Source organism: Schistocerca gregaria, chromosome 2 (assembly GCF_023897955.1).
Source record: "Schistocerca gregaria isolate iqSchGreg1 chromosome 2, iqSchGreg1.2, whole genome shotgun sequence".
NCBI lineage: Eukaryota > Metazoa > Arthropoda > Insecta > Orthoptera > Acrididae > Schistocerca > Schistocerca gregaria.
In genome coordinates this window covers 854,601,206-854,627,208 of record NC_064921.1, presented here as the reverse complement: position 1 = coordinate 854,627,208, position 26,003 = coordinate 854,601,206, and the positions used below count along the sequence as shown (strand labels likewise).

The 26,003-nt window shown below is 41.2% G+C and overlaps 1 protein-coding gene and 1 long non-coding RNA gene across 5 annotated transcripts in view; one reads left to right on the top strand and one right to left on the bottom strand.

Annotated features, from left to right (window-relative positions):
- The window catches only part of LOC126335228 (uncharacterized), a 143,084-nt gene that overhangs the window by 16,096 nt on the left and 100,985 nt on the right, over nt 1–26,003 (bottom strand). The window contains exons 2-3 of the long non-coding RNA XR_007564826.1: nt 8,980–9,095; nt 8,810–8,893 (exon numbers count right to left, since the gene is read on the bottom strand). This is a non-coding gene — a long non-coding RNA (uncharacterized LOC126335228). The remainder of the gene's footprint in view (nt 1–8,809; nt 8,894–8,979; nt 9,096–26,003) is intronic.
- LOC126335224 (rRNA methyltransferase 2, mitochondrial) overlaps nt 1–26,003 on the top strand; it is a 90,574-nt gene that overhangs the window by 42,064 nt on the left and 22,507 nt on the right. For 3 of the 4 annotated variants that reach the window (XM_049998259.1, XM_049998262.1, XM_049998260.1), the window contains one exon: nt 10,934–11,223. In XM_049998259.1, coding sequence (XP_049854216.1) covers nt 10,934–11,223 — 290 coding nt within the window. The remainder of the gene's footprint in view (nt 1–10,933; nt 11,224–26,003) is intronic. The other variant, XM_049998261.1, reaches the window with a different exon arrangement.

The following is a 26,003-nucleotide window of genomic DNA, read 5'->3' as shown; positions in this document are numbered from 1 at the left end:
GGCATGTCCAAGCTCATGCCATTGATCATTGCTGATTATTCCACCTTTAGGGGCAGTTTCCCACCCCATCTTTTCGACAAGGTCATTGGTAGAATGAGGGTGACTTCTTATGCCAGAAGTCTTCAGTCACCAATGCTAATTATTAATAAAAATTTAAGCAGTGGCAGGTTTCGAATCCGTGACCAAGGACATTTTTGTTACTAATCAAAGATTTTACCCCTAGACCACGGATCTGTACAAACAGCCAATGTAAGAAACTAATCTCTTTCAAGAAGTTTATGATCGCTGTTGATCCTGTTGCACTAAAACATTGACTACAAGAAGATGGTAATGTTGTTTTTTGTTGTTGCTGCTGCTGCTGCTTGCCCCATTGTTAACTGCTTCATTGTCCTCGTTAGAGTCTCTTTTTTTAAAAGTTAGGTGACTGTTTTCCTGACCACCATCTTCCTCTGAACAGTATGTCACATTTTTTTGGGTTATACAAATAATAAACAGATAATGTTGTTTCAGTATTAAAACAGTCCCTGTTCCAAGCTCCCAGAAAATGGGGCACGATATTTGTGATACCATTACTATATAGATTCCTAATACAATGGGATTTAACCCATTACTGGCCAAAACTCTATCAGATAATTTTTTGCAAACTTTGATGCATAAATACGTTACACTGAGTGATTAATTGAATAAAAAGTTGTTTTGAAAATTTTCAGTTTATTAGAACAAAAACTACAGACTGTACCATTTTTGGGACATTGGCCAAATGCGCTATCCAAATTGACAACCTTATTCTCCATGCATAATATTGTAAGAAACAACACAAACAATAAATAAAGAATGTTTTAATATTATTGAATGTCTATTCAGTATGAAATGAAGCAAAACACTTGTCGTTTTCACCAACATTGCACCTATCACAATTTTTTTTTTTTTTTTTTTTTTTTTTTTTTTTTTTTTTTTTTTTTTTTTTTTTTTTTCCTTGCAGTAAGCACATCTCTTCTGTGTTTTACTTGGCACAATGAAATGATTTCCTGGATGTAGTCGTACATCTGTGCTCACCCGTCCTCCCTTCAATTTACTTCCTTGTGGTCCTCTGCGTTTGGGTACTGATCCTGTTTTCTTTGATAGGTAAAACGTCACTATTCTTCGTCGGACATCCAAAGGTGAGAGCTTCTCATTAGAGTTAGCAACTTGGTAGCACGCCATGTGTTTATTATGCAGATATCTATCATCTGTGTGAATAATGGCCACCATCATTTCTTTGACCTTATATCTGCTTGTGAATCTGTGTGAATAATGGCCACCATCATTTCTTTGACCTTATATCTGCTTGTCCAGTAGATCTACACCACCCATATGGGCATTGTATTCTTCGATGAGATGTGGCATTGTAACAGGTATTTCCTTTTTCTTTGTCTGTGAGTATCTTTTAGTAGAACTCACACGAGTAATAGTACTGTAATTTGTCGCTACTCATACTTTCCTGTTGTCCATTTCACAACCAGAACTTCGTTCTCTTTGTCAAACATGTAGTCATAGAATCCTCGTTCCTTTTCTTTTGCCATTCTTTTCGAGTCCATCAAAGGCCATGCATTAGTTTGGATCTCTCTTATTGTTCCTGTAGCTTTCATTTTACTCTTTACAAGTGTGATCAGTGTGTCAACATTGGTGAAAAAGTTGTCAAAGAATAGCTTATAATTCGGATACTCTGATTCTGGAATCATGCTGGTTAGTTCATTTATTACCCTTGCACCTAAAGGCTCCTGTTTGTTATCAGTCTTGCCACAGTGTGGCGAAAAATTATAAACCAAGCCATTGGAACATGTAAGACACCAAATTTTATATCCAAATTTGATAGGCTTTTCCCTCAGAAGCATTTGAGCTGAATGTTTGCCATAATAATGTACCATCATTTCATCAACTGAGAGTCCTGAATGAAATACGCCAAATTTACCAAATTCCTTTTTCAGCATTTCAAAGTACAACCTCAGTTTGTACATCTTGTCGTTTCTGTCTATTTTTGAGTTGTCATTGAGATGAATGAATCGCTTTATTTCCTGAAACCTATTTCTTGACATGGAGTTGAAGAGTAAAGAAAGACTGACATCAGGAGCCTATTCCCAGTACATATTCTCATGGGGAAGCTTATGATAACCACTCAAAAGTAGTATGCCAATAAATGATTTTAGTTCTTCTTTGGTTAGCAAAAAAACTATTTTGTTATGTTGGCAAGCATAGATTTCGCTTTGTTCAATAATAGTATCCATTAGTTTCTCAGAAAAAAAATCCTCAAACACCTGGGGCACTGTCTTATTTGATAGACTTTCCGCAACATAATGTTCGTTGCTCTTCCCTGGTTCACTAGTGTTTGTGTACTTGGGTTGATATTTATTCCACTTATATTTATATTTTTTGGTAGATAACGTACCACTTTCTGCTCCATCTCCTAACGCTTTCCTTCTTTTGGCTTCTGGAGGTACAACTGTAGCATTAGCTTCATCTCGGCTTGTTATGAGCTCTAAAGTACCGGCTACATCTTGTACAACAGACTCCTTGTTCAGTATATTTTCGACAATGTCTTCTTCATCTGTTATTACATCTGCATCGGGTGGAATAATCGCCAGTTCTATGTCATCATCTTCATCATCACTCTCTTGATGGTTCTCTAGTTCTGCTAGAATTTCTTCAAGTGTAAGTCCACGCGGCATGTTTCTATCTGATGATGGCGACATGTTTGATTGCCAAAATATTGTGCCCGTTGGACACTATAGACCAGCAGTACACCCGTGGATATTTTGATTATCAAATACGCCGGGAGAAACTCAAGAATCACATGTTTCTATCCTGTTGGAATCGTAAAATTCGAATAGAATATGAAAAAAAGCAGATATAAAGAACGTAAAATGCAGTTCTTCTCTGTAAAAGATGTGTATACAAGAATAGGGCATATCAACAATAAATGATAGTGTAACATGCCATTGTCCCATTATTGGGACGCATAAAATATATCAATATTACACTTACTTGAAAAAATCTAAAGTATACTTAATCTTACACAGACATTCATATGTTCATAACGAACATGCCCAGGCAACTAAATCACAGCTCATTGCCGTCCAGGAACTACCAGCAGATATACAGTGCTGCCGAGTGCGAGAACAAAAAATTGGCAAGTTTATAATTTTCCTGACGTGAAGTACTTAGAAAAAAGTTATTTATTTTACATTTACAGGCATTATAGCAGTTTGTTGAACCTACGGGTGCAACAATAAAGGCTAAAAGCTCCATTGCTTACGTAGAAATAAGTAAAATATACGTGTCCCAAAAAAGGGACAATGGCCAGTAATGGGTTAATGCCAAATGGTAAATGTGAAATTAATTGTGGCCAAAAACTATGATCAGTTTTCATCATAATCATCAGCAGCAGCAGCATCAGGATTTCCTTCCAGCGAGCCAGGTAGGGACTTTGTGAACGATATGCCTCCATTGGTTTCTCTCCTGGTATAGCTTTTCCCTCTCCACTACATCCCATGTTACTCCGCTCCTCTTGAGATCTTCCTTAACCTGGTCTGTCCATCTCTTTGTAGGCTGCCCAATTGGTCTTCTTGCTGGAACCTTGTCTCCAAATACTGGTGTGGAGTCCAGGTCAGGTGCATTTGCTTCACATGACCAAACCACTTCAATCTCAAAGCACTCATCCTCTCCTCTGTAGTCAATGTCACCTGCAGGCCTCCCTTTACATAATCATTCCTGGCTCTGTCTGCCCTAGTTTTTTGTAGAGCTGACCTAAGGAACTTCATTTCACATGCTTGTATTTGATTCTCTTCACTCTTATTTATGACACAGGCCTCCAGACTATACATCATTATTGGCAGGAGATAAGTTTTATACATGGTCTGTTTGGCCCTTTGAGGGACTTCCTTTTCCAGATTAGATTTTGTACTTGATGGAAGAAGCTAGATCCTTTTGTTGTTCTGTTTAAGACCTCTAGCTTGAAACTTCCATCACGTGATATGATACTACCCAGATAATTGAAGCTTTTCACACATTCAGCCTTCTCTCCCTCCTGTATGATGTGACAAGGTGTGGGTGTCCTGCTCATCTTCGTTGCCACTGTCTTGTTCCTACTCACAGTTAACTTGAATTTTTTATAATTTTGTGTTCCAGTAATCTAATCTCCTCTGAACCTCCATTTCAGTCTCTCCCCAAATGGCGATGTTATCAGCAAAAACAAAAGCGTTGAGCTCTTCATTTTCTTCTTCCTTGATTTCTTTCATGATTGTGTCCATAAGTGTAATGAAGAGTAAAGGGGAGAGCGAACTGCTTTGCTGAACACCTCTCTTTGTCTTAAACCATTTTGATCTTCCACCTCCTACTTGTACACTGATCTCACAACCATTGTACAGCACCTGGACTTTTTTATTTAATGAATCAGGAGCATTGTTTTCTCAAGAATTTCCATATTTTATCCCTTGGTACACTGTCATAAGCTTTTTTTCCAAATGCACGAATACTACTATCAAGTCCTTTCTTTTTTCCCAGTATTTCTCCATTAACTGACAGAGGAAGAAATTGAGATTTATTGTTCCCCTATTAGGTACTTCTGAACCCATGCCGTTGTTCCTCTAATTGGTGTTCTAGAATTTTCTGCAATCTTTTTTTCTAGAGCCGTTTCCATTATCTTAAAGATTCCTTGGTAGTTGGTGCATTTCTTTCTACTACCTTACTTGAACAATAGTATTTTTATTCCTTTTTTCCATTCATCCGGCACTTTGTTTTCTTTCCATATCACTCCCAGCACCCGGTGTAACCATTGTATTCCATGGATTCCTGTGGCTTTAATCATAACCGCTATCAGCTCATCTACTCCAGCTGCCTTCCCACTTTTCATCTCTTTCAGGGAATTCTCAGTTTCTAACCAAGAGATTGGCTCCTGCTCTTTCTTTAATTCAATGATTTCGGTGTTCCTTTCTTGTGCACCTTCCCCATCCAATAAGATTTCAAAATAATTCTTCATCTCTTCTTTGATACCTTCCACGTCCCTGATAATATCCCCATCCTCTGTTTCAATCGCTTTTATGTCTTCTCTGTCAGATCTTTTACTTTTCAATAACCCATATAGCAGTTTTTGGTTCCCTTTGCTATCCTGTTCTAGTTTCTGGGTGAATATTTCCCAACTCTTCTCCTTTTCTTCTTTCACAACTCTCTTTGCTTGAAGTTCCTTTGTTCGTATTCCTTCTCCAGTGTTGTCGCCTTGTGTTCATCTTTTGGTACTAGCCCCTGGTTCTGATTTGTTTTTTCAAACTCCATGTTTTTCTTTGCCAGATTATGTTTTTAATTGCATCTTTTACTCTGTCGTTCCACCAACTGCTTTCTTTGTCTTTCACTTTACCCTTTGTTTTGCCGCATATGTGCACAGCACTGTTAACTATTGATGTTTTATTGTTTTAAATAGGTTCCACTCTTCCTCTCCACTACCCCTTTCAGTTTTTGGCAATTTTTGTGCTACTAGATTTTGGAAACTTTTCTTATTTTCTTCTTTTGTCAACTTCCACTACTTAATTTTTGGCATTCTTTCTACAGCATTCAAACTTTTCATCTTATAATTTAGATCAGCGACTAGTAACCTGTGGTCGCTATCCAAGAGCTCACTTTGTATGACTTTACTGTCCCTTACTTTTCCTCCAATTAATTTGTCCGTTAATATATTGTCTATAACTGTCTTAGATTTGCCATCCCAGCCATATCTGGTAATCTTATGGCTATCTTGTTTCTTGAAGAATGTATTCTTCACTAAAAGATAATTCCTTATGCACAGATTTAGAATTGCTCACCCTCAACATTTTGTCATTTTGTGTTCTGTATCAAAAAGGGCCCTTCACCTCCTCATATCCATTTCTATCCGTGTCAGTGTGAGCATTCAGATCCCCAGTTATCTTACTTGGTCTTCCAGGTCTTAAAGTAATTTCGTTTTTTCTTCCTCGCTGTACCCTTGCTGAGGTGCGTACACTTGGAGTATAGTAAAACTATTGTTTCCCAAGTTCACTCTTGCTCTAATTATCCTTTCACTTACAAAGCTCACATCTGTAACTGGTTCAATGTCTTTATGAAACGCAAACCCCACTCCAATTTTTGCCTCTTTATTGTGACTCTGCCAGTACAATTTGTACCCACCTCTCAGCAATTTAGAGTTTTTTCCCTTCCACTTGGTCTCACTCAATCCAAGGATATGAATATTTCTCCTGTCCATCATTTCTACAATCTCTTCAGTCTTTCCTATCAAGGTTATACATTTAATGTTCCCACTCTCAACTTGTTTTTGTCTTTTTGTTGGGTTCTAGTTTTCTGTTCTTGTTTAGTGTATCTTCTTGCGTTCCTTGGTTTTTCTTCAGGCTGTGAAGGGCTGTCATTTGTTCTAGGCGAACAAGAAGTGCTGTCTACGTTAAGTATTTTTAATCCAAGGCTCGTTCTTTGATTTGAAAGCAATAACAACTTTTTCTCATCTGCTGGCCTGCTAAGCCTAACGCATCTGAGGATTTTCTTTCATGGTTTACTCCCTCAGCCTTTGAAGATCCCTCTTCACCACAGGGTAGTTGTTCCACTCCTCATTTGCCTTTAGGAGGGAAAGGGTGCCTCCTCCGCCAGCTGCTGTACCAAAGATGTTCTCCTCGGTCGTAGCTGCCATTAAGGATTTCGCCGTATCCCTGGCAGGGGTTTGATAATGGCAAGGAAAAAAGAAGAGGTTTAGGATAGGATAAGATAGGATAGGAGACAGGCTAATGATAGGTCATTGTGGGACACACTTCGTGTGGCTCCTCCCCTTTGGCCTGTCCTGCATGGGTGACCTTACTGGTAGCTATGCTACCGCCGGCATAGCCCTCCAGATCCATAGCAAGCAAACCTCCTCACTCGGGAGTAATTGAATTGCACCACTGATAATGTTGTGGAGATATAGACAACCAGTTGATTTATTCTGCTGCCTTTTTTGTGCTATGGGACCAAACCAACACTGTATTGTCACAAGCGTTACCCTAAATGCCGTGAGGCATGGTACAGGTTTCACACACCATTTCTGTAGCATTATTATCCTGTGACAGGCCACAGATGGCACAAACGTGACACCTTTGTTTCATTGTTTGTTCAGCAACAAAAGCAGAAGCTTAACCATAAATCAATTCGGTTCTTTAAAACTTTTGGTCACTTGGAATTTGTCTATGTTGTTGAAGTGCCCTGTGTTGGCAGTGTGAATCCCGATGCCATCCATATAGCTAGGCTCTGTGCATCCCTTGGATGTGTTGCGATAAATACTTTTGAATAACAGTTGAAGCAGTTGTGACTCCAAATAATTATCTTTTATATTTGTAGATTCTGAATGTTACATTGAACGCAGGTATTTGTTGTGTTTCCACTTCTAACAGCAAATGCAAATATGTGTCTGCTAAATTGATTTTTGAATAGTACTAGCCTCCATCTTATTTGTCCAGCAAGTCATCAAGTTGCAGAATCAGATATAAATCTGTATTATCCTGTGCATTAACCTTGACTGTGAAGCTCCCAAAAATTCATTTTTTAATTACTATCATGGGGGTTAGTGCATTGATTGACAAGGCAGGGGTGACAGCACTTATGGCATGTAATCAATCAAGTTCTGTTTTGAGAGAATCTGCATTACGAAAGTTATTGTTTGAGCATGACAAAAATGTTGCTGGACTCGGGATTTTAATGACACATGAATGAAAAATTTTGCACAGGCCGACAAAGATTCAAATAACTGTGCAATACATGCAGCTCATTAAATAGAGTGGTTTATCTTGCTCATTGATTTGGAAGCCAAACAACAAAATTGCATGTAGCCGAAAAATGTTTGCAAGTATTGGGGAAGCTGTCACTAATAATGTTAGTGGTCTATAAACATTCTTATACTTAGCTATGCTGATTTGGCCTCTTGGTAGCACTGATTGACTTTTATAAACAGTCAATTGCCACTGTGGGGCTAGGAGTGGCAGTGAGCATAGTTCGTAATGTGCATCCAGATTGATGAGTGACATGGCTGTGCCCAAGTCAGTTTGAAACTATTTTGCAGATGCTGATTTCAAGCTTACTCTTCAGCATGCCAGAACAAAATTGTTAGGGGGCACTGCCAGTGAACTACGTGACACATACTAAAATTATGGGGTGCTTATTACTGACTACTATTCTGTTGTCTACATGGCAGCCTTTCGCCAGTTTCTTTCTATTTTAGGAATTGTTGGTACTGACATGTTGCACACCCACGAGAATCATCTAATCTAATCTAATTTAATCTGACTTTCTCATTAAAGTTGCTGTAGCTAGTCTTGCTCCCTACTGAACTTGAGGTAATGTCATCAATGCAGTAGGCACTTGATGCCCTGATGACGAAACAGATGCAGGATACATTGCATTCATTACACAAAAAATTGCATATGCAATTAAGACCTTGGGGGTCAGCACTCTGTTAATCATACAGTTATTAGCACATTGATTAAATTACAATTAAGATGTATTTGCTGACCATAAGTTTGGGCCAAAAAATCAATAGTATGGTTGAATTTTTACTACTGGAGTCAGTGTGTGGCTGTAATTTTTGTGCCACTTAACACAAATAATTAAAAGAATTTTGTGAAAGAAATTAATTCTTTTTACGCAGGCTGTTCTTTATGTCTATTTTATTTCCATTTTGTATATTACATATTGCAGCTGTACAGCTGCATAAATATAGGAAAAGCATAATTAGAATACAAGGTACAAAGTAACCAATGATTATAGTCACCAGAATATAAAGAGCACTTACAATATTTGACCCATTAAGCACATGTTTTCGGTTACAGTCATATAATTTCATCGGCAGAGCATCATTGGCCTGATATGCAGTAAACTAAAATAAAAATTAAACATTATTTAAGTACAGATAAAATGATATGTATGCAGTAGGTGAAAATGCCATAAAATAAAATGGTTTACCTCGTAACCAGGGTTGAGCTTGTAATATCTGGTTCAATACAAACAGCCAATGCAGTAAACTAGTTTCATTCAAGTAGTTTATCATGGCTCTGGATCCATTTGCACTAAAACATTGACTGCAAGAAAACAGTAATAAAGCTTACTCAGTGGTGGGATCAGCAAAATTGCAGGAAAGCATAAATAAATTTCCCAAGTCTCCTTAGACCTACCAAAACTGTCAATGACATTGATGTAGGAGATGACACTGGGTTCTTTTATTTATCAACTTGTTGCATTAACATTATTTGTTGTTGTTGCTGCTGGTGCCTCTCTTGTTCTTGATAATGCAACAACTGCTCTAGTTGTAACTTGATTTGCTATCACCACCATAAAAAAATAAAAATACTGACAGGATTTGCAGAGTAAGTATTCATCAGCAACTTCTGTACCTGTGCAGATACCCAAACAGTTGCAACGTTTGCGTGCTTTATTTCTTCATTGATAGTCCTTGGTGTCGACATATTGCGTTGTTATACTGGCTGAAAAATGTGGGGTGGAAGTTCAACACTGATTACTGTAAATGATGTAGCTGACAGTTGCATTTCACATTTCTTTACTTTCACTGTTCACCCCCCCACCCCCCATCCCACCCCCCACCCCCACCCAATATTATAGTTATACGACCAGTTAGCTATTGGCAAATTTTGATAAGCCTCATTAATAGGTTGCAGGCAAACATCAGCATACTGCTACAATAGTTTACTGTTGAATATCTATGAGCAGTAAAAACCTAACCACACAGTTCATAGTTCTTGCAGAATAATATGGTATGTATTGAACAGACATTGTCATTGTTGTAACACATGGCCTATTTGTGTTAAACTTCTTTCACATCTAAGTTGATGCATTGTTGTTGACCTAACCAGATGCGTTTCTTGTCTAAAAATTGACTGTGGACTGACTGTCTTGGGACCAAACATTAGACCTTTATATATCATCACAATAATAATTAATGAAACTATACACTGTTTGATGTTTAACTTACAGAAATTGCAATTAAAACCTAACTCATTAAATTAACTGAATACACCAAGAAAGCGGTTCTCTTTAACAGTTTCTTCTACCGAGAGAGTTAAGCCGTATTATTTGTTTAAATGATGAAATTAACAGATAAAGTTATAGAAAAAACACTTTGGACAAAATGGATAATTACTTTGGAATTAATTAAGAGCTGGCTTTGCTAACATGTTTTCAAATAGAGCCAAATAAATACTTAAAGAATGCCAGAATTTATATTTGTTTACACATCAACAGTAGAATTTAAGTTATGAAACAATCAATGATTTCACACTTTACCAAAAGATATTAACTAGGAATAGTCCAAATAAATTAGGAAACTGATGACATACACAAAACTAAGCTCAAAGCTAGATTTGTGTTACATTCTTTAAAACTGATGGCCAACCTTTCTCTTTTAATGAAAATGCAGATTATACTTACATATGTTAATGATAATTAGTCAAAAATAAAAAAATGAATTTAAGGAGGCAGATGGCAAAACAAGAGAGAAAGTAAAAAGATCCCAGCTTGCTTTGTCACACACTGCTCTAACATACAATGTGTTAAATCCCAATTGAGTCTTGTACTTTAATGAAATGCATAAAAAAGCAGTGTTGAGTTAATGAGAACACTTCAAACAGATACAGTGTAAAGTCCAGGTAACAGTAAGGTCATTTATAGGAAACAGTGTATGGAGCTAAATGATAAGAGGCATAAATTACAGTGAACTGTCTTGCTCATGAGAGTTGCAATTTGCAGTGGCTATATACAATCAATGCTGAAACTGTGTTAATTTAATTTGTGCTATAAAAACATGTTACACACCATAAACCACAGAATTTCTCATAATTATAAAACATAACAAACACATTTTTGTGAGGAGTACTGATTTTTATATTTGTACTTTTTGTTTCAGAAGAAAAACAGCCAGTGGGACATGTAATTGCTGTGGATTGTCTGCCTATATACCCTGTCAATGGTGCAATCATTCTGGGTGGTCATGACTTCACTGAGCAAACAACTCAAAAGAAACTTAGAGAACATTTGAACAACTTTGGCCCAGCTGATGTGATACTGAGTGATATGGCTCCAAATGCAACTGGAGTGCGTGTTCTGGATCAAGAGAATATATTGGTATTAGCTTATGCAGCATTCAAGTTTGCACTTACTGTCTCAAAGCCAGGATCAGCAATGCTTTTGGTTAAGGTTTGTTGTGCAATGGTTTTAATGTTACGCTTTTATTTGTGATGAATGTTGAGGAATGAAAGTCTCATATTTTTACCCATAATGTCTTACTTGTAAAACTTTCCTCACACAATGTTAATTACAAAGATATTTTCTTTTCAAAGCTATATCATGTGCAATGGAAATAATCATTTATTATTGTGCTGTACATATTAAGAGTGGGAGCAATAAAAAATTGAAAATTAAGAATGATGAGCTCGTATTATGAATAATGTAAGGCAAAATTGCACTGTATAAATTATGTTGTTTAGAGGCGTTAGATACCTATCTTAAATTTCAAAGATGACAAAGCCCCACTGGCTAAAAGTGAAGAATATCTGGAATTGTGGAATGAACTGGGCAGCTTATCAGAAAATACCAGTTGTTGGTACTCAATGTTAAAATGAATTTCACAAGCAGTAGCAAAAAGAATAACAGGGACTTCATAATCATCAAAATTTGGGAAAATATTATCCTACTTATAAGAATGCTGTTGTGAGTGTAAACTATCCCCTTAATGAAGTGGTCTTAGTTGTCCCACCTAGTGACAACCTCTACCTCAATATTTCAGTGAACATCACATCAACATCTGGCTCAATGCTGAGACATTGCATTTGTTTGTCTGGCTACATGAGAGATGCGGTAATCCCCTCCCCTCAGATATGGATGCTGGGGACCATTGGTTGTGGGAGCATGGTGTTGTGATGGGGTTGGAGGCTGTGCTCAGTTACTTCTGTTGGCATTTTTAATCTACCTAGAGTGTCTATCATTACTGGATGCACTGTTGGCTGATAGTTGCTTAGACCAAATTCCATGCTGAACTTTCACTTGGAGTTAACTGAAGGTTATCAGCCTGTAGGTGATGGCAATGGCACCAGTACAATTATTGTGGGACTTTATTGCGGTACTTCTGATACTACACCCTTCCAGTGTCAATTCTTGCTTCATTTATTCCACACTGTTTGTACAATTTGAGGAATGAATAGCACCATTCCATAGCACTTAAAGAAAAAGTTTGGGTTGTGAGTTTGACAAGTAGAGTGTCAAAGGCATCAGGCTGTGACTTTTTGCAGAAATTTGACCATCATTCGTCTAAAACATTTATTGAGGATAAGTAATCATAAGCTTATTGTGAAATACACATTCTAAAGCATTAGATAAAAACTTGGATAATCGTTTTACAATGAGGTGACAAAAGTCGTGGAATAGCGATAAGCACAGTACAGATGGCAGCAGTATCATGTACACCAGGTATAAATGGACAGTGCATTGGCAATGCTGTCATTTGTACTCAGGTGATTCATGTGAATTGATGTCTGACATGATTACAGCTGCACGACGGGAATTATCAGACTTTGAACACGGAATGCTAGTTGGAGCTAGATGCATGGGACACCCCATTTTGGAAATCATTAGGGAATTCAGTATTCTGAGATCCATGGTGTCAAGAATGTGCCAAGAATACCAAATTTTAGGCATTACCTCTCACTACGAACAATACAGTGGCCAATGACCTTCGCTTAATGACTGAAAGCAGTGGTGTTTGCATAGAGTTGTCAACACTAACAGACAAACAGCATAGTGTGAAGTAACTGCAGGAATCAATGTGGGATGTATGGCGAGCATGTCCATTAGGACAGTGCGGAGAAATTTAGTGTCAATGGGCTGTGGCAGCAGAAGACAGATAAGAGTGCCTTTGCTAACACCAGGACATTGCCTACAGTGCCTCTACTGGGTTTGTGACCATATTGATTGCACGCTAGATTACTAGAAAACTGTAGTCTGGACAGATGAGTAGGGTTCAAGTGTGGTGCAGACCCCACAAAGCCGTGGACGAAAGTTGTCTCAATAAGGCATTGTGCAATTTGGTGATGGCTCCACAGTGGTGTGGGCTGTGTTTATGTGAAATGGGCTGGGTCCTCCGTTCCAGCTGAACCAATCATGGTTATGTTCGGCTACTTGGAGACCATTTGCAGCCATTCATGGACTTCATGTTTACAAACAATGATGGCATTTTTATGGATGACAATGTGCCATGTCACTGGACCACAATTGTTCATGATTGGTTTGAAGGACATTCTGGATAATTTGAGTCAATGATGTAGCCATTCAGATCACCCACCATTAATTCCATAATAATGAATAATGGGGAGATCAGTTCACGCACAGGATCCTGTACAGGCAACAGTTTTGCAGTTACGGGCATCTGTAGAAGTAGCATGGCTCAATATCTCTACAGGGGACTTCCAATGACTTGTTGAGTCCATGCCACATAGAGTTCTTGGACTATGCTGGACAAAAGCAGGTCCAACACAATATTAGGAGGTATCACACGACTTTTGTTACTACAGTGTATAAGTTCCTGCTTCCAGGCTGTCGGATAGATGCTGGAAGTCAGAGAGTAGTGAAATATGTCCATTAATTTGGACATTAGTGGGCTAGAAAATGATGTAGTTCATTTGCATTGTAATATAATCATGTCCAGCAGCTTTCAAACAAATCTGCGCAATTGATTTCTTGCGGTATTGAAGGCTGCATAATGAAGAAAAATGTTTAGTTCACACCAACCGAGGGATTATTCAGGGAACTGGATGTTTGTGCTGTTTTGTTGGTCAAGTAAGGGCATCAGTGTGATGAAATACTAATTTTGGACCTTGACAGGAGTTAGGGGTTCAGCTTTAGATTTGTCTATTCCTACACTCTGTAGATTTTGCCACAGGATGGTGGATCTGCGAATGTCCTCAATTAATGAATGAGCATATGTAAGCAATGAGTTTTTAATTTCTTACAGTTTGAGTAGATTGGTTCCATATTGGTTCCATATAGTTGTCACAGGTCGGGTGCAGTTTTTGTGTTCTGTGAACTGTGTCTGATACTCATAAGGTGTTTAAGCCATGGTGTAGTTTGTCTCATACAGGTTTCAGAGGAGTGTGTTTATCATGTAAACTAAATGTACTCCACCCGAACGGGTCATAAGGCCCAGTGGTACTGACCAGCCACTGTGTCGTCCTCAACCCACAGGCGTCACTGGATGTGGGTATGGAGGGGCATGTGGTCAGCACACTGTTCTCCCAGCTGTATGTCAGTTTATGAGACCAGAACCGCTAAATCTCGATAAGTAGCTCCTCAGTTTGCCTCACAAGGGCTGAGTGCACTCTGCTTGCCAACAGCACTCAGCAGACCGGATAGTCACTCGTCCAAGTGCTAGCCCAGCCTGACAGCACTTAACTTCGGTGATCTGACAGGAACTGGTGCTACCACTGTGTCAAGGCCGTTGACTACTGAGTCAAAATTTATATTGATGTTATTTCATGCCATTGCCTCCAAATAAATTTCATAGGCATTAGCTTAAGTTGAAACATAGTCATCTACTTAAAATTTGTAAATGTTGTTTGGATATTTTAATGAGTAATTCATAAATGTTACATCTTGAACAGATATATCATGATTTTGGCCTTAAGCTATATCAAGTGCAACATTGTTTGGTATAATTGGATTTTGTTAATGAAGTCATCATCAAGATATATTCAACTGGGTGTCCCAGAATGAAGATAAGCACAAAGTCACAAAAATGTTCGGCAGACAGGTAACAAACATGTTTTCAAAAAAAGGAGTTTATACAGTCAAATGACAGAAATATCGTTCAAACATTATCGCATGACTTGGCCCCGAAAATATGAGAATATTAACAAACATCTCTGGAGGTTTGGTTGCAAATATGTAGATAAACATATGATTGTCTACCATAAGGCGAGTTGGTCCAAATGGAAGCGACAAATTGTTTGATTAGAACAGTATACACCTGAATTTTGAAATGGAGGAAGTGGTGTTTAGAAAATTTGTGTTAATACCCCTGACTACAATATGCTTCCATACAAAAATTAAGGCCTGAAAGCACAAATTCAAAGCTGAAAACCTGTAAAACTTGTAAGGGTGTTGTTGCAGGGTAGATTGTGTTGAGAAATAATTGTTAAGAAAAAAATTGAATATCTTGCACTATTTCCAAGTAAATTAGCACTGAAGTTAGCCAATCAAGCCATAGCATGTGCAAATTCAAACGACAAGCCAGATGCAGTTAGTCTCAGTGTTTCTCATAGCATAGATGATATTGCACGAGACGGCTCAGCCTTTGGCTCAGCTTCAATCCTTACTACCATTGTCCAATTTTTGTATCCCTCTCTTGTTTGGTTTCAGGAAAACAATGAACACATTTGGCTACTGTTTCTGGTGGACTGCTTGAATTTGCCCACGTAATGGCCATAAGGGCTAACTTCAATGCTAATTAACTCAGAAATGGTGCAACATATTGAATTTTTTCCTTAACAGTTGTTTCTTAGTCTGCCCTGCAACATCCTTATGAGCTTTTCAGACTGTTTCTGACCACCCTCTATGTATACTGCTGTACCTTCCTCCTCTGACTGGTAAGCATTCTCGGCTTCGATCATGCCTGAACGGGAGTAAGATATGAAAGTGGAGGTTCTGAAATACACAGTAGGATGCAGCCAATTGGACTGGTAAGGACTGTGTGTTTGCGTGGTCAAGATGCAGTGTGGAGCCATCGCGGGTTGCTTCTGGGATAATCTGGCAGGTGGACAGGACAGTTGGCTGTAGGTCACTAGCCAGCCCAACATGTTTTAGGATCTTGACTTTTGAATCTTACTCCCGTTCGAGCATGGCTGCAGCCGAAAATCCCTTCCAGTTGAAGTTGAAGTGCAGTAAAATATTAGTCCATACTTCAAGTTTTGCTTATTGAAAATGTAAAAGTTGGAGCAGGGTATTTGTAATTATGATTAAAAGTAGCTCTAAGAAGTGAACAGTAAGTTTACAAAACTATACTTGTAGAGCCTGTATTATCAGATGTAGTGTCTTCCAACTAATATAGTTATATGTTACAAATTTTCATTATCTTATTTCATACAAAATTAGTCTAAAAAATACACATGAAAATTAAACCTTAAAACAAAATTACAGCAATTTAACTATCCATTTTAGATAGTATGGTGGAACTACTCAAATATTGCTCACTTGCTTTTGAAGTACATTTGACACAATGCCTGATATTTTCAATTTTCGTTTTCAGTGTCTGCAGAAGAATACTTTTTTTCATTGTATTTCAGTTTGTAATGGAACCAATAGTCTAGTGTTTCTGATCATAAGTCACGATAATTCTTCCTCCTTAACCACAGTGTAAGCCACAGAACTGTTGCTGCTGCAATACATGATGAAGCTAGTTAGTAAGTTATTTTAGTATCCTGTGGCTCACAATTGTGACCTCTTGCTATCTTGTGGAACAAGTTAGTTCTATAATTGAATAACTGTGGTTTTTCATGCATACAGTGATTTGTACTTAGTTGACCCCCCCTACCCCCCACTCTCCCCCGCCATGACCCCCTCTCTCCCCCACCCTGCCCCCCTCTCTCCCCTGCCCTGCCCCCCTCTCTCCCCCACCCTGCCCCCCTCTATCCCCCCTGCTCGTTCAGGGGTTACAGTAGGCCTGAGGTATTCCTTCCTGTTGTAAGGGGTGACTAAAGGAGTCTCACATGTTTCAGTCTTAATGTGATGGTCCCATGTAGGGTTTGACCTTCATTCTTCCAAATTTTTCTGAAGAGCAAGTCAATTGGGGAAGGGCGCCTCACATGGTGCATCTTGCACTGAGACCTCTCGCATCCTTCGTTGACGTGGATCTCCACTTGTGGCCATTCTCCAGCTGTTGGGCGAGGGCACCCTCCTGGGTGCATTTTCCCCCATAGACTGTGTAGTATCGTTTTTTGCACTGATGATGATAATGGACTTGTTTGCACTTGATATCCAGCACGGTAGCCAGTCCGTTGTGGTGGGGCCGCCATGTACCCTGTTGGTTGCAGCCTCCTGCCTACACAGGCATTGCTCTGCTGATGCCTGCACTGTTAACTCCCCACTAATACCAAGGAGTAGATGCCCAACACCCTGGGGCATCGGGTCTCCGGCAGTGGCAATCCTGACAGGTGGCCTTTGCTGTGGTTGGGTAGTGCCTGTAGGGAGGGCCCCTGGTCACAGTGGGTGGCATCAGGGCAGATGACACGCAAGGAAGCGTACTATGTCATCTCTTGCTGCTGGCCCAATGCCAGCAGTCTCTAAGCGGTCGAGGTCTTAGCTACAGTGTGAAGAAGTATGACCCCAAATCGTTCCCCTCCCTGGCCACACCATGGGAGGAACTCCAGGCTAAGGATGGCAGTGGATCTTACTCCCCCCTGTACCTCGTATGCGAGATCTGATGGGGCCTCAGTTTTTTTTTGTGGAGCGTTTAGAGGACAAGTTGGGGAAGTTGACAGGATTGTCCAAAATGCAATCAGGGTCAGTCATAATAAAAACAGCATCCTCTGCCCAGTAATGGGCAGTACTCGCCTGTGTCAAGCCGGTGGATTTTGTGTTTCCATCACACCAGGGTATTATATTTCATACAGATCTTCTTTTGCAGTCTGATGATGAGCTGTGCGCCAACTTAGAGTGATGAGGAGTTCATTTCATCCAGCACGTACATAGGGGTCCAAAGGATAATTAGGTAGTCACGGGTGCCTTCATCTTGGCCTTTGAGGATGACACATACCTGAGAAGGTAAAGTTGATGGTATACTGGTGTGATGTCAAGCCATATATCCCTCCGCTGATGCGATGCTTTATGTGCTGGAAGTTCGGGTATATGTCTTCCCAATGTACTTCCAGCATAATATGTCACAACTGTGGACTCCCATCACATCCCAATACTTCATGTGCCCCGCCTCTTATCTGTGTCAACTGTGGGGAGCACCATTCCCCTTGCCCACCAGACTGCAGGATTCTCCAGAAGGAACAGAAAGTCATGGAATACAAGACCCTGGATTGACTGACCTACACTGAGGCTAAGAGGAAATTTGACCTGCTGCATCCTGTACCTATGACATCTTCTTACTTCGCCACTATGAGAACAGTTCTAGCCCCATCTGTTCAGTCAATTCCAGTTGACTCTGAGCCATAAGACCACACCTGTCCCCTTGATGCTGGGGAGCACTTCCCTGCGTGTTGCTTCTGCATCACCTATCTTGGGAGCAGTGCCCCCCCTCAACCATCGGGGACATTAGTCTCCACTTCTCAGCCAGAGAAGCTTAAGTCTTCTTCGGCTCTTCTCACTAGGAAGGGGTCCTTTGGGTCCCTCCCTTTCCAGGTCTCTACTAGTGGGAAAGATGACACCCACCAGTGTCTGAAGTGCCCAAAAGCAGCTGGTCATAGGGCTTCATGTTTCTCCTCAGCAGGGTGTATATGACCTGGGAGATACAGGAAAAACCCGGGAATTTCTTCGTCCAGGAGAAAACCTGGAAAAATCCGGGAATTTTTTAGAATTCCGTGAACTTTTCCTTGTTTTAGTTACCAGTTAAATTTTTGTGATTTTGACAGGTAAGTACCAATACTCTAATGAAGGATATTACTGTATCCCAATTCTGCAGAATAATGCTGCAACAGAAAAAACATGAACGAGAGGGAAAAAAAAAAAAAAACGAAAATAAAACTTAAGTTGCAAAGGAAATGCACCATATACAACAACAAAACACAGTGCTCATACAAGCGTCTGCCAACCAAAGTGTGTCAAAGGCTTTAGGAAGAATATGCAGTGCTTCCTAATAACAAATTGCCTCCGATGAGCGTGACATGACAGCTGTTTACATTTGATTCATTTGAGCAGTTGCGGGCAGACTCTTGCGCATGTGCAGTTGAGTTGCCTATGAGTAGTACCTTCTCCCGCTTCTGGTTAAAGATGTGTGGCTGGACGCCACTTTCTAAATTGCTCTGGTTTGGAAATATTGTAGATTCAGGGCTGATGCACAGAGCAGTCAGAGTTGTAGTGGGGAGGTGGGTTGTCTCCATGTGACCTATGTTTACGTTTAGTGATTTTGCTGTTTCCCCTTCGTTTATTGCTCTCACATTAAATGAAAACAAAACTTATTTCATAATTATGGAAGGCTAAAATATGTTGTTAGTTTCAGGTTTTATTTCCACCTTTCTGACTGTCAAGCATTAATCACCTTGCAGAACAAGGACTTTTTTTGTTGGTTTGCTAAAGAGATTTGGCTTGTATTAATCTTTTGCGCTGAGGCAGTCAGTTTATTTGAAACGAAGTGTTTAATTTCACACTGTTGGCAAGTTTTAACTGTTCGCTGCATTTCAAGTGCATGTTTTCCATCTTCTAGCTCGTATGGCATTATGCCATAATCAGTAACCAAATGTGAGATAGTACAGTACTGGTACTCAAGAAAATTTACATCCGAATCTGGACATACGATTGTGCACTTTAAGCCGAATTATGCATTTTAGTATAGTTCACGAAATTCCGATGCTCCTGAAGTATCCTTTGATGTCTTGTTTCTGTTATGACATAATGCAAGATCGTTTAATATTTTACACATACGAACATGCGGGCTTCCTGTGTCATCGTAACTGTGCAGGCGCAGTGACACCTGTTATCTGGCGCTCTCTGGCGACTGCCGAAACAAACCAATTTCTAACAAGTCACGGGAAATTGTGAATGGTGGTTTGAAAAGTGTTACTTTCAAAGTAAATTTCCTTTGACGTAAGATGAACTATGTGTGAGAATGTACGATGAATTTCTAAAATCACATAGCGTTTGACTCTCATTTAAAAATCAACTCTTTGAGGACAACCATCTAGAAGAATTCCGAGCCCAGAAGATCAGACATTTACGTCATTATTAAAAATTTTACTGGCACATATGTGTGATGTATCTTAAAGTGTAACATGTGCAAAATGATCATCATTATATGTGGAAGCTTAGCTTCTCTTGCAGCTTATTAATCTTAGAGACTAATATTATTTGTGAAAGCTTTGTTTTTCTTCTAGCAAAACTATGTATATTAATTTAAACCATTAACTTTTCTTTTTGTGTGTTCGCGCTACTTAAGAGTGATCTTGCTATTGGTTGACTACACTACGTGTCCTGTGCTGTCATCAAGTGCTGAGATCACGTGACATGAGCTATGACTGGCTTACAAAAGCGTGCCGCAATCTCTAATTCATTGCTTCGGAAATAACATGCAGTGTTTGGTGGAATTCGAATTTATACCTCCGTAAAATGAAGAAATGCAGCATACATGTTGCTGCACATCAAAGATCTTTCCAAAACTTGTTTTTTCCCCCCTGGGTTTCGTTTTCTAAAGTGCTGGCAAATACTACGTCTGTATAGAAAACCATAAACATTCTAAGGATTGATAAGTTTCACAGTGCCGAGGAAAAGTATACTGTCATTTAACATTGAAAAAGTGTATTTTCAACCGGGAAATTTGGGAAAAATCCGGGAATTTTTTTTCCTTGTCCACGTATAAACCCTGCTGAGTCCTGGTGACTGAATCAAAGCAGCCCTCCCAGCCAGAGAAACGTAAGCAGCAGTGAGAGAAATCCAAAAAGAATACCCAAAAGAACAAGGAAACTGCAGTGGCATGCACACATCCGCTACCTATAAGCCCTGCGTCTGAGGATGAGGTGGAGACACTGGAATCCACTGAGGACCTAGATCTCGCAAGACCCTCAGACACAATGGACATAGACTGCTCAGGAACTAAGTTGGTGTCAGCAGGTGACCCTGATTCGTATACTGCCTCATTGAGGGTTTCATGCCTTCCGTGCCTCATGATAATGTCATCCTCCAGTGGAATTGCTGCGGTTTTTTCCACCATATGGCTGAGCTGTGGCAATTGTTAAGCTTTACACTTGCTTTCTGCATTGCCCTCCAGGAAACCTGTTTCCCGGCAATGTGGACCTCTGCCCTCTGCGGCTATAGAGGATATCACAAGAAACGTAATGGATATAATAGAGGGTCAGGTGGAGTTTGTGTCTATGTCCTGAACTCAGTCTGTAGTGAACCTGTGCCCCTTGACACTCCTCTTGAAGTTGTGTCTGTCATTATAAGGACGACACAGGAAATAACTGTCTCCAATGTATATCTTCCTCCAGATAGTGTGGTACCCTGAACGTCTTAGCTGCACTGATTCATCAACTCCTTAAACATTTCCTACTTTTGAGAGGTTTTAATGCCCATAACCCCTTGTTGCATGGTACCATGCTTACTGCTTGAGGTAGAGAGGTCTCAGCTCGACCTCTGCCTCCTAAATACTGGGGTTCCCAGACATTTTAGTGTGGTTCATGGCATTTACTTGGCCATTGATTTATCAATTTGCAGCCCAGGATTTCTCCCATCTGTCCACTGGAGCGTCCATGATGATTTGTGTGGTAGTGGCCACTTACCTCTCTTCCTGTTACTCCCCGGTGTCATGCCCAAGGATGCCTACCCGTATTGGCTCTAAACAAGACAGACTGTGAAGCTTTCACCTCTGCTGTCACCATTGACTCTCCTCCACATGGTACCATCGATGTTGTGGTTCAGTGGGTCACTAGAATGATCATTTCTGCAGCAGAAAACGCGGTCCCTTGTTCCCTAGGGTGCCCCCGGTGAAAGACAGTATCTTGGTGGTACTGAGCATTGGGAGGCTCTACAGCAGCATAAGCAGCATCCCACTCTGGAGCACCTAGTAGCTTTTAAATGGCTCCATGCCTGCGTTAGCCAGCTTCTAAAAAGACAGAAACAGGAGTGTTGGGAGAGGTATGTCTTGACCATTGGGTGCCATACGTCACCTTCCCAAGTCTGGATGAAGATCAGACTTGTTTTTGGGTACCAATCCCAAGTACCCCTGGTGTTACCATCGATGGTGTGTTATCTACCAACACAAATGTGATTGCCGAGCACTTTGCTGATCTATAAGCTCGAGCCTCTGCATCTGAGGATTACTCCCCAGCCTTTTGCACTCTCAAACAGCGCATGGAAGGGGAAGTCCTCTTGTTCACTACATGCCACATTAAATCATATAATGCCCCATTTACAGAGTGAGAGCTCCTCAGCCCCCTTGCACATTGCCCCAACTCAGCTCCTGGGCCAGATCAGATCCACAGCCAGATGATTAAACATCTCTCATCTGACTACAAGCGACATATCCTCCGCATATTCAACTGGATCTGGTGTGATGGCATCTTTCTATCCCAATGGTGGGAGAGAGCACCATCATTCCGGTGCGCAAACCTTTAAAAACCTGCTTGATGTGGATTGCTATTGGCCCATCAACCTCACCGTTCTTTGTAAGCTGCTGGAACGTATGGTATGTCGGCAGTTGGGTTGGGTATTGGAGTCATGCAGCCTACTGGTTCCATGCCAGGGCAGTTTTTGCAAGGGTCACTCTACCACAGATAATCTTGTGTCCCTCAAATGTGCCATCCGAGGAGCCTTTTCCAGATGCTAACACTTAGTTGCTGTCTTTCTTGATTTACAAAAAGCTTACGAAGTGACCTGGCGATATCATATCCTTGCCGCGTTGTGCGAGTGGGGTCTCTGGTGCCTGCTCCTGATTTTTATCCAGAATGTCCTGTCACTCCATACTTTCCGTGTCCAGGTTGGTGCTTACCATAGTCCCCCCCCTCCAGTATTCAGGAGAATGGGGTCCTGCAGGGCTCTGTATTGAGTGTATCTCTACTTTAGTGGCCATTAACATCCTAGCAGCAGCTGTAGGGCCGTCTGTCTCACCTCTGTATGCAGACGACTTCTGTATTTTATACTGCTGCTCCAGTACTGGTATTGCTGAGCGACGCCCACAGGGAGCCATCCACAAGGCACAGTCATGGGCTCTAGCCCACAGCTTCCAGTTTTCAGCTGCAAAGTTGTGTGTCGTACTGTTCATCCGGAACCAGAACTTTACCTTAATGATGATCCACTCACTGCAGTAGAGACATATCGATTCTTAGGCTGGTTTTTGATGCCCGATTGTCTTGGCTTCCTTGCCTTCATCAGCTTAAGCGGAAGTGCTGGCGAAACCTTAATGCCCTCCACTGCCTGAGCAACACCAACTGGGGTGCAGATCGCTATACGCTGCTGCAGCTCTACAGAGCCCTTGTTAGATCCCACCTTGACTATGGGAGTATGGTTTATGGTTCAGCGGCACCCTCGCCATTGCTTTTACTCAATCCAGTGCACCACTGTGGTGTTCGACTAGCAACGGTACCTTTTAGGACGAGTCCTGTGACCAGTGTCCTGGTGGAGGCCGGAGTCCCTCCATTGAAGGTTAGACATACACAACTGCCCACCACTCATGTTGCACACATTCATAATTCTCCTGTGCATCCGAATTACTGTCTCGTTTTCCCAACCACCGCAGTTCATCTCCCACATCGGCGGCCCAGGTCAAGGCTCACAATTGCGGTTCGCGTCCGATCACTTCTGTCTGAGCTGGAGTCCTTTCCTTTACCACTTCCATTTGAGGTCCAGTCACATACATCTCCATGGTGTAAACCTCGACCGAAGCTTTGCCAGGACCTTTTGCATGGCCCTAAGGACTCTGGTACCCCCTGCGGCTCTCTGCTGCCACTTCCCCTCTATTCTTTGATTCTTGACATGTTCTGGGGCTCTGAAGAGGTTTACACCAATGGCTCGATGGCTGATGGTCATGTTGGCTTTGCCTACATTCAAGGAGGCCATATTGAACAGCATTCCTTGCTCGATGGCTACATTTCGTTCTCTTGAACACATCCATTCATGCCCTGGGGAGTCATTTCTTCCCTGTACTGACTCCTTGAGCAGTCTACAAGCTATCAACCAGTGCTACCCTTGTCATCCTTTGGTAGCGACCATCCCAGGAGTCCATCTATGGTCTGGAACAATCCAGTCATTTAGTGGTGTTTGTGTGGACCCCAGATCACGTTGGAATCCCAGGCAATGAACTTGCTGACAGGCTACACAGAAACTGCTTATGGAGATCAGCATTCCAATAATTGACCTGAGTTCATTATTATGCCCCAAGGTTTTTCAGCTTTGAGAGACGGAATGACATTCTCAGTACACACAACAAACTACGTGCCATTGAGGAGACTGCGAATGTGTGGAAGTCCTCCATGCGGGCCTCTCGCAGGGACTCTGTGGTTCTCTGCCAGCTCCGCATAATTGGTCACACTTGGTCGACCCACAGCTACCTCCTGTGCTGTGAAGACCCACCTGAGTGTCAGTGCGGCACCTGGTTGACAGCGGCCCATATTCCATATTCTTTTGCACTGTCCTAGCTTGGCTGCCCTGAGAGATCGCCTTCGGTTACTGGACTCGTTATCATTAATTTTAGCAGACAACACCTCATCGGCTGATTTGGTTTTACATTTTATACGTGAGGGTGGGTTTTATCATTTGATCTAAATTTTAGTGCATGTCCTTTGTCCTTCAGTGTCCTTCACCGTCCTTCACCCTAGTGCTTTTAGGGTGGAGGTTTTAATGTGTTGCAGAGTGGCTGGCTTATTCTTTTATTTTCATGGTTAACCAACCTGCTCTCCTCTTTTACTTTCTTCTATCTGTTTCTTGTGTCTGTGTTTTTCTTGTCCTATCGTGTTCCTTGCAGTGTTCGCTGCTCTTCTGTCATTCTTGTGGTTTTTCCTTCCTTTCGGTATTGTGCTGTATATCTTGTTTGTTTTATTCTTTCCCTTGTGGAATTGTTACAATAGGAAAAAGGGACCGATGACCAAGCAGTTTGGTCTGTTTCCCCCCTTTCAAACCAACCAACCAACCAACCCACTCCCCCCCAGGGAACTCACCACTCTTTGGCGTGTTCATACTTGGCTACCATGGGGCCCCTGTCATTGAGGCATTTTTCCCCCATCTGTGCTGCATATCTATATCAGATGTCTTACATCATCATATATATTATATCATCATTATGTTATCTCATATATGCTCATTCTATTCTTTTCCACTTCAACTGGGAACATGTCTAGGATGTTATTGGGAATGTTCTGCGTTGTCTGTCACTGAGGTACGAGTAGTCTCACTTTTGTTTTTTGCTCTCTTTTCCTTTCTTTGCTTCCCTTCTCCTCTCATTCCTCTGCCTCAACGTTCCAGGTTCCTCTTTTTCTTCTTCCTCCGTGTGCGCTCCTGAAGGCCGACCAATGCCTCTGACGTGTAACTGGTGACTGGGTACCGTGTCATTCCCAGCCCCAGGTCGACAGGTAGGGTTTGCACATACACCCTGGTACAGGCAAAGGCCCAGGGAGGGGTGATTGCCTGAACTGCAACCTTCCCAAATTGCTGATTGGTCCATCTGTCAGATGTTTGGGAGGTGTGGCCTGAGATGTGAACAATCGCCTAAGGTGGGTGCGCCCTCTTGTGAAGGGAGCCCCCAGTTGGAAGGAGCGTGCCATTGGAGACACTGTCAATCATGGGGATTTTCTCACAATGCTTCAATCATCTTCCCAATCAACGTCTATGAAATGTAAATGTAATTAGGCTACTGATTCGGAGACCCTTGCCGCTGCACCACAGTCCCTAAGGTCTCATGTACTGAAGACAGTCGGTCCTTTGCCACAGTAAATCTGTTTGTTATTCAGAAAGGTGTTGATGCAATTGCTGGCCCTGTGAAATCCTGCTCTCGTTTATGGAATGCCACTTTGCTTTTGGAGACTGCTTCTGATTCTCGAGCACAACTGCTTGCTTCCTTGCTTCTCCAAGGCTACCCTATTCATGTTGAGGCCCATGGAATCTTCAATTCTTCCCGTGGTGTAATTTACACCAGGCTGCTCAATGGTCTAACAGAGGCTGAAATCCAATCTTACCTCTCTGATAAGGGTGTCATTGTTGTCCATTGTGGAATGAAAAAGGTATATTCCTCCTTAGTGCCCACCTGTGCTCTTTTCCTCACCTTTGATAGAGTGGTGCTGCCA